A 12,924-nucleotide genomic window follows, 5' to 3' on the forward strand; every position below is an offset into this window, starting at 1 on the left:
ATCCCCAAATACAGGAACATGGTTTGTCTAATCTATTTTTTTTCTTTTGTCTGAAAATCTGTGGTAATATTTTGACCCCATTCTTCAATCGATTCTTTGAATAGTCGAGCGTGCTGTCATCTGACAGCTCTTGTTATATGTTCATGTTTATAGTAGCATGTGTTTGATTGGCTAGTGCCAGAATAGTGAAATAATGTGCAGTAAGATATATTTACAGCAACATTGAAATAGAGAAAATGGGATAACTCAAAAATCAAGTCATTTAGATTAGTTTGAAATCAGCAGTATATCAACTGAAATTTAATGCAGAGGATAATACAAGGATACTCGAGCATTTTTTGAGATCAGCATAGTGTTTTGTACTCTGAGTATATAAATACAATTTCATTTGACTGTTTTATGTTGCTGCGTGTATTTTTTTTCTGTGCAAGACACATATTTACAGTATGCTATGGTTCATAGTATCAGAAAGTATAACCATGTAGTATCATAATCATATATATATTCAATATTCAGTTACATAGACCACATGTAATCTTACTAATGTACATTAACTAGGGATGATTGCATCTTCAGCTTCCTTAGCATTGATACACTTTGGCTTGCACTGGAAGGTATACATCTACCAGCTTCCAATATTATAAGATAGAGAGAGCTAAATGATTCATACTGTGAAGAGTGCCACATTTGGTTTTGCAGAACTAGATATAATGCTGTTATTGGCCCTTATGTATGTAAAATACAGATTTCATTCTGGCTGAGATATGTATTAGCGCTATTGTATGTAAAATGCAGGTGTCATTTTGTCTAAGGTAGTATTGGCCCATATGTATTGTAAAAAAAACTGGTGACATTCTTTCTAAAACGGTTTTTGGTCCTTACGTATGTAAAATGCAGGTGTCATTCTGGCTGGGGTGATTATTGGTCTTGATGTATGTAACATACAGGTGTCATTTTGGCTGAGGAAGTATTGGCCCAAAAAAAATGTATTGTAAAAAAAACCAGGTGACATTCTGGCTAAATTGGTTTTTGGTCCGTACGTATGTAAAATGCAAGTGTTATTCTGGCAGAGATAATTACTGGCCCTAATGAATGTTAAATGAAGATGTCGAGATTAGCTATTGGCTCCTATATTTGTAAAATGGAAGTGTCATTCTAGTTGAGATTGTTATTGGGCCTACTATAAAATATAGGTGTCAATCAGGCTGAGATAGTTATTGGCCCTGATATAATTATGTAACGTGCAAAAGTCATTTTGGATGAGACAGAGCTTTTACTCAAACAGTTTAAATGTTATTGAAGCAGAGTGGTAACCTCCTTTTTTGGATGATTTTTGTAATTAATATCTTCAGTAAACAACATCAAAACATTTTGTAATATTTAATTTTATTTAACATTTTATAACTTTTGACAAATTTGACTGAAAAGTAACAGCTAATACATTACAAAAACAAAATTATGATACCTCCACCAGTACCCAGACATGTTCTAAAAATAACATCTGGGATTTAAATTATAAGGCCCCCTTCTTATATATAGTATATTACATGCAACTTAGAACACATCCATGCATCAATCTGTATTTGATAACAGGTCTCAAAATTAAAATTTCGCTGGGCTTATGATTGATTTAAGTTTGGCCGGAAACGGCCATAACTACGAAGTGCAGCGTAATCAAACAAGAACGAATAAAACAAAAAAAGTGGTAACCTTCTATACTATGATGAGGGTTATTGGGGCTTAGGATGCAGATAATATTAGAACACACAAACAATTACTGTAAAAAATACACACTGTTGTAAGTGGGGCAACTGTATAAAGGAAATGCTAATGATTTAAAAGAGGCATGGTGCTTGCTTATTGAGATGTTACTGTAAATGCTTCTTTAAATGCATGTGTCAGAACTATTTATTAACAAGAGCTTATAATGGCTTATTGTAGACAAAGATGCATATCTGCTAAGGAGAAAAAGAAGAAAAGGTGTATAATATTTTCCTCCTGTATAGAGATGAAAATCCTCTAGATGTGTTTTAGTCACTTCTACTTTCGTTCAGTACTTCCTTTATGTATTTATAGAATACTTATTTTTACCTATACATGTTTTATTTGTGTGTTGTATTTTCTATAAACTTATCCAGTCTGACAGATACTGGAAAACATTTTAGATACAAGACAAATTAATTATAGCCCCAACAATTTAAGTTATATGTGTCTGTTTGTTTTCTCTTAGTTTAAGCGACAGAATCAAATATGAAAACAGTATATTTACTTACATTTTTAGCTCATCTGATTTTTTGAAAAAAAATGATGAGTTATTGTCATCACTTGAGCGGTTGTCGGCGTCGGCGTCGGCGTCTGCGTCGGCGTTGCCTGGTTAAGTTTTATGTTTAGGTCAGCTTTTCTCCTAAACTATCAAAGCTATTGCTTTGAAACTTGGAAGACTTGTTCACCATCATAAGCTGACCCTGTATAGCAAGAAACATAACTCCATCTTGCTTTTTGCAAGATTTATGGCCCCTTTTGTACTTAGAAAATATCAGATTTCTTGGTTAAGTTTTATGTTTAGGTCAACTTTTCTCCTAAACTATCAAAGCTATTGCTTTGAAACTTGGAATACTTGTTCACCATCATAAGCAGACCCTGTACATCAAGAAACATAACTCCATCTTGCTTTTTGCAAGAATTATTGCCCCTTTTGGACTTAGAAAATATCAGATTTCTTGGTTAAGTTTTATGTTTAGGTCAACTTTTTCTCTTAAACTATCAAAGCTATTGCTTTGAAACTTGCAACACTTGTTCACCATCATAAGCTGACCCTGTACAGCAAGCAACATAACTCCATCCTCCTTTTTGCAATAATTATTGCCCCTTTTGGACTTAGAAAATCATTTTCTTGGTTGAGTATTATGTTTAAGGCAACTTTTCTCATAAACTATCAAAGCTATTGCTTTAAAACTTGCAACAGTTTTTCACAATCATAAGTGGACACTGTACATCAAGATACATAACTCTATCCTGCTTTTTGCAAGAATGATGGCCCTTTTTAGACTTAGAAAATCATGGGTAGAACAATATTTCTATTATACAAAAAAAATCAGATGAGCGTCAGCACCCGCAAGGCGGTGCTCTTGTTAAAATCCACTTTCATATTAGATCTTACATAGTTCCAGGAAGAGTAGTTTGTAGACATTGTTGAGAAAATCTCATCAGTCAGTCTAAAGTTGCCTGTATTTAGTTTATCTGTGTTCTGTTATTGTCTTCATTGGTTAATTTTGTTTTTGTGCCCCCAGACCCCTTCCCTCTACCCAGTAAGAGGGGTGTATTGTTTTGCTTATGTTGATCATTGGTCAGTAGACACTTTGTTTACTGATCAATAATTGGAGAATGCTTTGGCTGTTAGTTGTAAAACTTCAAACTGGGATGATTGCCAGTGGTCAGGCGGTAATCCCATTTGTTTTAGAGGGCCGTATGTCAGAGTGACTTTGAGACTGAAAACAATTTCTGATCAATAACTAGCGAATGCTTTGGCTGTTAGTGGTAAAACTTCATACTGGGATGATTGCCAGTGGTCAGAAGGTAATTTATGTCTCCCCCCCTCTGGGGGAGACATACTGTTTTTGCCCTGTCCTTCCGTACGTCACACTTCATTTCCGAGCAATAACTGGAGAACCATTTGACCTAGAACCTTCAAACTTCATAGGTTTGTAGGGCTGCTGGAGTAGACGACCCCTATTGTTTTTGGGGACACTCTGTCAAAGGTCAAGGTCACAGGGGCCTGAACATTGAAAACCATTTCCGATCAATAACTAGAGAATCACTTGACCCAGAATGTTGAAACTTCATAGGATGATTGGTCATGTAGTGTAAATGACCCCTATTGTTTTTGGGTCACTCCGTCAAAGGTCAAGGTCACGGGCCTGAACATTGAAAACCATTTCCGATCAATAACTTGAGTACCACTTGACCCAGAATGTTGAAACTTCATAGGATGATTGTACATGCAAAGTAGATGACCCCTATTGATTTTGGAGTCACTCCGTTAAAGGTCAAGGTCACAGGGGCCTGAACATTGAAAACCATTTCTGGTCAGTAACTTGAGAACCACTCGACCCAGAATTTTGAAACTTCATAGGATGATTGTTCATGCAGAATAAATGACCCCTATTGTTTTTGGGGTCACTTCGTTAAAGGTCAAGGTCACAGGGGCCTGAACATTGATAACCATTTCTGATCAATAACTTCAGAATCTCTTGATCCAGAATGTTGAAACTTCATAGGATGATAGAACATGCAGAGTAGATGACCCCTATCGATTTTGGGGTCACTCCGTTAAAGGTCAAAGGCACAGGAGCCTGAACATGGAAAACAATTTCCGATCAATAACTTGAGAACCACTTGACCCAGAATGTTGAAACTTCATAGGATGATTGAACATGCAGAGTAGATGATCCCTATTGATTTTGGGGTCAGTCTATTAAAGGTCAAGGTCACAGCGGCCTGATCATGTAAGATCATTTCTGGAGAATAACTTGAGAACCGCTTTACCCAGAATGTTGAAACTTAAAAGGATGATTGGACATGCAGAGTAGATGACCCCTATTTATTTGAGGTCACTTGATCAAAGGTCAAGGTCACAGGAGCCTGAACAGTGACTTGAGAACCACTAGGCCAATAGTGTTGAAATTTAGCGGGATGACTGGACATGCCAAGTAGATGATCCCTATTGCAGCCGACCATCAGTGTCTCTTTGACTTTTGCTCCTGACCCCTATTGACTTCTTGCCTATAGGACTTTGCATTGGGGGAGACATATGCTTTTTCACAAAAGCAATTTCTAGTCCCAATTGTTTTAGAGGGCAGTAGATCAGAGTGACTTTGAGACTGAAAACAATTTCTGATCAATAACTAGAGAATGCTTTGGCTGTTAGTGGTAAAACTTCATACTGGGATGATTGCCAGTGGTCAGAAGGTAATCCCAATTGTTTTAGAGGGCCGTAGATCAGAGTGACTTTGAGACTGAAAACAATTTCTGATCAATAACTGGAGAACACTGAGCCTACAGTATTCAACTTCATGACTGTGTTTGGTCACTATTTGATCCATTCTGCTTTTGGGATCCGTAGGTCAAAGGTCAAGTGGAGAATGCTCTTGCATAGGATTGTCAAACTTTATAGAATGGTTGCCTGATCCCTTTTTTGGGGGATCAGTAGGACAGTTACGGTGAGTTTGAAATTGAAAGTGGTTTTTGCCTCAATAGCTGAAGAATGCTTACAGCTAAGGCCATCAAACTTCATCATCAGATATGACTGGCAGGCCATATGGGAAAGGGTAGGGGGCATATTGTTTTACAAACAGCTCATGATTTGTTATACTTTTTCTAACTTGTTTGAAATAAAAGTTGAGATCTAGATATCTTTTATATGTGGAAGGTGTGTTTCTGTCTATCCATCTGTAAGTAAATCTAGTTTCATGTGTGGTAAGGTAACCAAAAGTTGCTAAGTGAACCTGATAAGCACATTGTGCATGGGCAGTGTGTGACCCATATTGATTTTGGGGTCTAATGTAAAGGTCACAGTGAATGTTTGTACAAAAATTGTTTCTGCTCAACATAATGGGAATGCCTGGACCTTTTGGACACATTGCTAATTGGTTATAAATGAAGCATTTTGATTTTGAGGTCAGTTGGACAAAGGTCAAGGTCACATTTATTGTCAGCACAAAATCTGGTTTCTGCTGAATATCTTGAGAGCCCCTATGCTCAGGATCCTGACTTGTAAGATATATTTTCCATGGGCAGTGAATGACCCCTACTGATTTTGAGGTTAGTTGGATGAAGGTCAAGGTTACAGTGACTTTTAGTACAGAAGTAATTTCGGATCAATTATTTGATAACCCCTTTACCTGCAACCTGCTAATTTGTCAATACATTGCCCATGGGCAGTGAATAATCTCTGTTTATTTTGTGGACACTGGGCTAAAGTTCAAAGTCTTGTAAGTACAAAAGCTGTTTCTGTTGAATATCTTGAGTATGCTTGGCTTACTATGCTCAAACTTGGCAGACACATTACTCAAGCACAGTAGATGACTGCTGATGATTTTGAGGTCTTTTTTTTCAAAGGTCAGGGTCACACTTACTGTTATTTGAGAAGCTGTTTCCTCTCAATATTTTGAGAATCTCTTGGATCTACAGCTGTAAGATTTGGCAGACACATTGCCAGTGGGCAATGTATGACCTCAAATGATGTCAAGTTCAGTAGGTCAGAAGTCAAGGTAAAAGAACGTTTACTATAGTTTAGACCCCTCTTGATTCTGAGACTCGGTAGTCAAAAGTCTTGGTCATATATTAAGAGGTCACATAGACATATTACTTAAAGTTGTTAGTCACCTCTCTTTAAGAGAACATAGTTAACTTATTCTTTGATAAGAAGTAATACTAAGTTTCAATAAGAAAATTGTACTTGAAGTTTTGTAATAAGACGTTATGATAATACTAATGATATCAATCATTTACTCTGAGATCAGTATATTGCATTCATCCTTCAATGTTTATCAGATAAAGAGGAAGGTCATCTAGAGACTACGGGTGACCGAGCTGAGAGTAGGACATCTAGCAGGAGCTCTGGAAGAACTTCAAGGTCAAAAGGTCGTCGACGACAGATGAAACGACCTCCAAAGATTAAAGAAGAGATGGGTACAATACAGGAATCTCATCCCGCTAAAACAGCCAGGTAGATTTTTGTTTTACAGTTCCATATCATGTTTCAGATTTTGGATGACAAAGTAGCAAAACTAAGTTTTTTATTAGAAAAGGATAGTTTAGAGCTTACCTTTTTGTCATTTTTCAGATTCCTTTAACTGTTTTGTTTATACATTTTGATAGATCTTTTTGTATTTTTTAGCTTAACTGTTTGAATAATGTATGTATTAGTTACATTTTTGTTTTTAGCTCGACTATTCGAAGAATAAGTAGAGCTATCCTACTCACCACGGCGTCGGCGTCACATCTTGGTTAAGTTTTTCGTACCAGTCCACATTTTGACAAAGTCTTTTGAGATAAAGCTTTGAAACTTTCAACACTTGTTTACCATCATCATGGCCAGTTATAGGCAAGAGCACATAACTCCATCAAGGATTTCGGCTGAATTATGGCCCCTTTCGACTTAGAAATCTTGGTTAAGTTTTTCGTACCAGTTCATATTTAGACAAAGTCTTTTAAGATAAAGCTTTGAAACTTTCAACACTTGTTTACCATCACCATGGCCAGTTATAGGCAAGAGTACGTAACTCCATCAGGGATTTTGGCTGATTTATGGCCCCTTTCGACTTAGAAATCTTGATGAAGTTTTTCGTACCAGTTCATATTTAGACAAAGTCTTTTGAGATAAAGCTTTGAAACTTTCAACACTTGTTTACCATCACCATGTCCAATTATACGCAAGAGCACATAACTCCATCAAGGATTTTGGCTGAATTACGGCCCTTTTTGACTTAGAAATCTGGGTTAATATTTCGTACCAGTCCATATTTTGACAAAGTCTTTTGAGATAAACTTTGAAACTTTCAACACCTGTTTACCATCACCATGTCCAGTTATAGGCAAGAGTACATAACTCTATCAAAGATTTTGGCTGAATTATGGCCCCTTTTGACTTAGAAATCTTGGTTAAGTTTTCGTACCAGTTCATATTTTTTGTAAAGTGTTTGACATATGGCTTTTAAACTTTTATCACTTGTTTAGTATAATAGTCTCTATCTGTAGGAAAGAGAACATAACTCTGTCATCTATTTTGGCTGAATTATGGCCCTTTTTGGACTTTGAAATTGGTTCTGTTTTCATACAAGTCCACGTTTTGTCAAAACTATTTGACATATGGCTTTTAGACTTTGAACACTTGTTTATCATTATGATTTCCATCTGTAGGCAAGAGTACATAACTATTTTGGCTGAATTATGGCCCTTTTTGGACTTTGAAATTGGCTCATATATTGCCATTTAGTGCAAGACTTATCGAAATCAAAGTAATACAGGAACATTGTTTGTCTAATCTATTTATTTCTTTTGTCTGAATATCCATGGAAATATTTTGACCCCATTCTTCAATCAATTCTTCGAATAGTCGAGCGCGCTGTCATCAGACAGCTCTTGTTGTCAAATTTTCTTCAGTACTGTAAAACCTATTGCATTGAAACTGTATAAACTTGTATATCAAGTAGGTCAAGAACCATAACTCTCTTGCATAGTGTCAAATTATGGCCCTTTTTACTAAGAAAATCGTGGTATTTACTGGTTAAGTCCACTCTTTTAATACAATAGAAACTTTATACCTTTATCAGCAGTAGGTCAGGAAGATGTCCAAGGACCATAGGTCTTTTCTTACATATTGCTTTATGTCATACACTTATAGATGAGTGATGGCACCAGCAGGGGGTGCTCTTGTTTACAAAGTTATCTCAGTAACAAATAGAAGAAAATGATTGGAAATTAACACATTTTTGTTGTAATGATATGACATGCAATGCACATGTCCCATAACTCTTTTTTCTTGCTTTTTCACAAAGTTATGCTTCTTTTTTTGCCTAAGCGTATTATTTTATGTGATCTATTATCTAAATTTAGCATCTTTAGAGGGGAAGATGCTATGACTCAGAATTGTTAATTCTTTTCTACTTATGTTTTTATGTCCCCGAAGGGGGGCATATTAGTTTTCAACTGTCATTCGGTTCGTTCGTCACAACGTTAACTTTTTGCATGAAGGCACTTTACTTGCAACCCACTGCACCCAGGACCTTTAAACTTCACATGCTAATAGTACTTATTGAGTACACGACCCTTATTGACTTTGGGGTCAAAGGTCAAGGTCACCAGGTCAAAGGTCAAGGTGCTGCGGGGGCATTTGTCACCATTAGTGACAGCTCTTGTTATTTTCATTATTTAAACTTTTTTAAATGACGGGGTTTTCAAATAGTTGAGCATTACTATCCTCTGATGGTTCTTGTTCAAAATGAAATGAAATATGTTTTAGCTAGGAGTATCTGTACGAAGGTAGCAAAACAATCTTTTAGAAACCTTTAACTTCTTTTTTATCTTGTCTTTTTATGAATATTTGCATGATTTGTTTTCAACATTTCAAGCACCAAGAATGGCATTAAGGCAAATTATTTCACTGAGTCGGTTATCACACACATGATCAGGTATAAAACTGTAAAACCTGTATTAATGGAACTGGGTTAGGGACCACCACATATTATATAGCCCAGTCAAGCAATAACTAAAGTTCCTTGATATGGTTACAAGTTGATAAGTTGATAATATCTAACATGGTAACAAGATATGTAGGGTATTATAAAATGGTGTAATCTTTTTGGATTTTTAACCTTTAGCCTGCTGGCAGCAAGTGATTCTGCCTTTGCGACCAGTGCAGACTAAGGTCAGCCAGACATCCATGCAGGCCAATCATGGTCTGCACAGTTTGCTATTCAGCCAGTAAATTTTCATTGAACACACCTTTGAATAATAAGTGGTAATGCCCAAATTGAATGATGGACCAGTCCATTTTAGCAATTTAGCAGGCTAAAGGTTAATATAAATCTGGTGGAGTGAAAGTTCATGTATCTGTGAGTTTCTTCAAATGTTCCAATGTGTATGTGCAGTTCAGTTACAAGTACAGAAAATCTCATTCTTGAGATGCAGGAGAGTGAAAGGTAGGGTTAGTACACGACAGGCAGGGGTATAAGTGTGATATTCTATGGTCTGTAGTCCACATTCTATACATCACATACTGTTTCTTCCATATCTTGTTGTGTGTATCAGTTATCACATTGCTGACTATGGTATAAGTGTGAAATTCTGTGGTCTGTAGTCCACATGTAGTACATCATACACTGTTTCTTCCATATCTTGTTGTGTGTATCAGTTATCACATTGCTGACTATGGTATAAGTGTGAAATTCTGTGGTCTGTAGTCCACATTCTATACATCACATACTGTTTCTTCCATATCTTGTTGTGTGTATCAGTTATCACATTGCTGACTATGGTATAAGTGTGAAATTCTGTGGTCTGTAGTCCACATTCTATACATCACATACTGTTTCTTCCATATCTTGTTGTGTGTATCAGTTATCACATTGCTGACTATGGTATAAGTGTGAAATTCTGTGGTCTGTAGTCCACATTCTATACATCACATACTGTTTCTTCCATATCTTGTTGTGTGTATCAGTTATCACATTGCTGACTATGGTATAAGTGTGAAATTCTGTGGTCTGTAGTCCACATGTAGTACATCATACACTGTTTCTTCCATATCTTGTTGTGTGTATCAGTTATCACATTGCTGACTATGGTATAAGTGTGAAATTCTGTGGTCTGTAGTCCACATTCTATACATCACATACTGTTTCTTCCATATCTTGTTGTGTGTATCAGTTATCACATTGCTGACTATGGTATAAGTGTGAAATTCTGTGGTCTGTAGTCCACATGTAGTACATCATACACTGTTCTTCCATATCTTGTTGTGTGTATCAGTTATCACACAGCTGGCTGTGGTATAAGTGTGATATTCTATGGTGCATAGTCCACATTTAGTACATCACATACTGGTCTTCCATATCTTGTTGTGTGTATCAATTATCACACTGCTGGCTGTGGTATAAGTGTGATACTCTACTGTTTTCATTATGTTATACATCTATTACATCACATACTGTTCTTTTCACGTATAGTTGATTAGTGTCATTTACCACATTGTATCCAATGGTATAAGTTTGATATTCATGATTTGTAGTTGATATTAAGTCACTTACTGAGTGTATAGTATTGCTTCGTATATGTGAAATGTGACAACTGGGCCCTTGTTCACCAACTGTCAAATTAAGCCTGAAATTTAGACTAATACTTTAGAATGCTATAAATTCTTTCACCCCTTTTTTGGAAAAAAATCAGTATAGATTTAATGAAACTTTGCATGAATATAGTTGCCTCTACAAAGAAGAGCTGTGCGAAGTAGCATCATGAACGTTGAATATTTGATACCACAAGTCTTGAAGTTTGAGTATCACTGAACACTGATGGATATGTGTTCCAGTTATCACATGGCAGACTGTAGTATCAGAGTGCTCATGTATTGTTTATGGCAAGTGAAACATTTCTCACATGTAACACTTGTTATATATGTGATATTACAACAATATTTCAGTTATCTCACCATCTCTTGCTATATATAAATTTGATGCCATCACTTTATACTTATATCTGAGACAATATGCTGCTTGTGAAATCCAAATAATTGTATTGTATAGACATACTGAATAATTTTGGGAGTATGTGATTTTTAGCTTGACTTTTCGAGTGTAACTTTAGAGCTATTACACTCGGCCCGGCGCCACCGTTGGTTAAAGCTTGAAACTAAAAATAGTTATTTACTATCAAAGCCTGCACCAGGAGAAACAATACCCATAACTCTGAATTTGAATTTTGACAGAGTTATGCCCCTTCTTAACTTAGAATTTTTTTGTTAAAGTTTTTGGTAAGGTCAAATATCTCTGTTACTATCAAAGCTTTTGACTTGAAACTTACAATAGTTATTTACTATCGAAGTCTACCCAAGGAGAAACAATCCCCATAACTCTGATTTGAATTTTGACAGAGGTATGCCCCTTTTTAAGTTAGAATGTTTTTAGTAAAGTTTTTGGTAAGGTCAAATATCTCTGTTACTATCAAAGCTTTTGACTCAAAACTAAAAATAGTTATTTACTATCAAAGTCTACCCCAGGAGAAACAATCCCTATAACTCTGATTTGAAATTTTACAGAGTTATGCACCTTTTTAACTTAGAATGTTTTGGTTAAAGTTTTATAAAAAATTTTTACTGGCAAAGCTCAAATTCAGAGTCAAGCACTGAAAAAAGTTGAGGCCAGAGTTTTTTTATTTTTCGTTTTACGGGAGCGCAGGTCCTAAATATTGCAAAAGTGGAATAAAATTAAAATTCATTTTCCCGAATTTTATTTTATTTTTTCCGCCGGTCGGTTGTTTACAGCCCCAAAGAAAATAAAATTAGTGTATTTTCACCTGGACGTAATTTCACAGGAAGGGAGTTTAACGCGTGCAAAATATCGTGTTTTGTCGTACATTTATCGGCATTAACAGGGTGTAAAATTCCACTCGCCTGCTCGCATTGGCGAGTTAAGTCTGAGTAGGACGAGTGGACCTCGCTGTGTACTCGACCGATTGGGCGAGTGGTTTTTTTACGTCCTTACTTTACCAAAATTCAGAAATTACATCTACAAAACGTCAACAAACTTTGAGATGGTTCAGTCGCTAACTGGATTGACTGGAATTTACCCGCGAATCGTAAAGGTATCAAAACGTCATGCCGGTAATTTTCCATTCCACAAGCACGTGTGACCTATCGTAACATCTAATTTACATCGACACGTACACAAAAACCGCGCGTAGTGCATTCATTTTTTAATATTTTCGCTTCCAGTTTTCAACACCCCTTGAGAAATAATACTTTTTGAATTCTATAATGATTTTAATAAGATATCGACAGAAATGTAGACAAAATTCTATAAAAACGGTCGAATTTTCAGATAATCATTTGTAAAAATTCAAACAGCGCGATCTTAGTTACTTATTTCTTTCTAAAAGTAAATAAATGATGAATACTATGGGCTTAAAATTCAGACTTTTGACCAGAAAGTACAAGAAACGAATAAAAAATCTTAAATAATGAAAAAGCGGCTGTGATTACAATACATGGAGTAAGACGATTTTTGGCAAACAGATTTCTGTTAGTGCGGCAGAATAGGTTACGTGACCTCGTGAACATAAGTAGAAATGCGATTTTAAAATAAAGCAATGTGATGTCACTGCGGTTTTTAATAAGTTTTAAATGAATCTTTGTACATGTATTTTTTG

At 35.9% G+C, this 12,924-nt stretch overlaps 1 protein-coding gene across 13 annotated transcripts in view; it reads left to right on the top strand.

The window, feature by feature from the left end:
* The window catches only part of LOC128545958 (dynein axonemal heavy chain 6-like), a 193,990-nt gene that overhangs the window by 37,897 nt on the left and 143,169 nt on the right, over positions 1–12,924 (top strand). For 12 of the 13 annotated variants that reach the window (XM_053519282.1, XM_053519316.1, XM_053519280.1 and 9 more), the window contains one exon: positions 6,553–6,727. In XM_053519282.1, the coding sequence (XP_053375257.1) occupies positions 6,553–6,727 (175 nt within the window). Of the gene's footprint in view, positions 1–6,552; positions 6,728–9,650; positions 9,702–12,924 lie in introns of all 13 variants that reach the window. The other variant, XM_053519337.1, reaches the window with a different exon arrangement.

The sequence above is a fragment of the Mercenaria mercenaria genome, chromosome 1 (assembly GCF_021730395.1).
Source record: "Mercenaria mercenaria strain notata chromosome 1, MADL_Memer_1, whole genome shotgun sequence".
NCBI classification, from domain to species: Eukaryota; Metazoa; Mollusca; class Bivalvia; order Venerida; family Veneridae; genus Mercenaria; species Mercenaria mercenaria.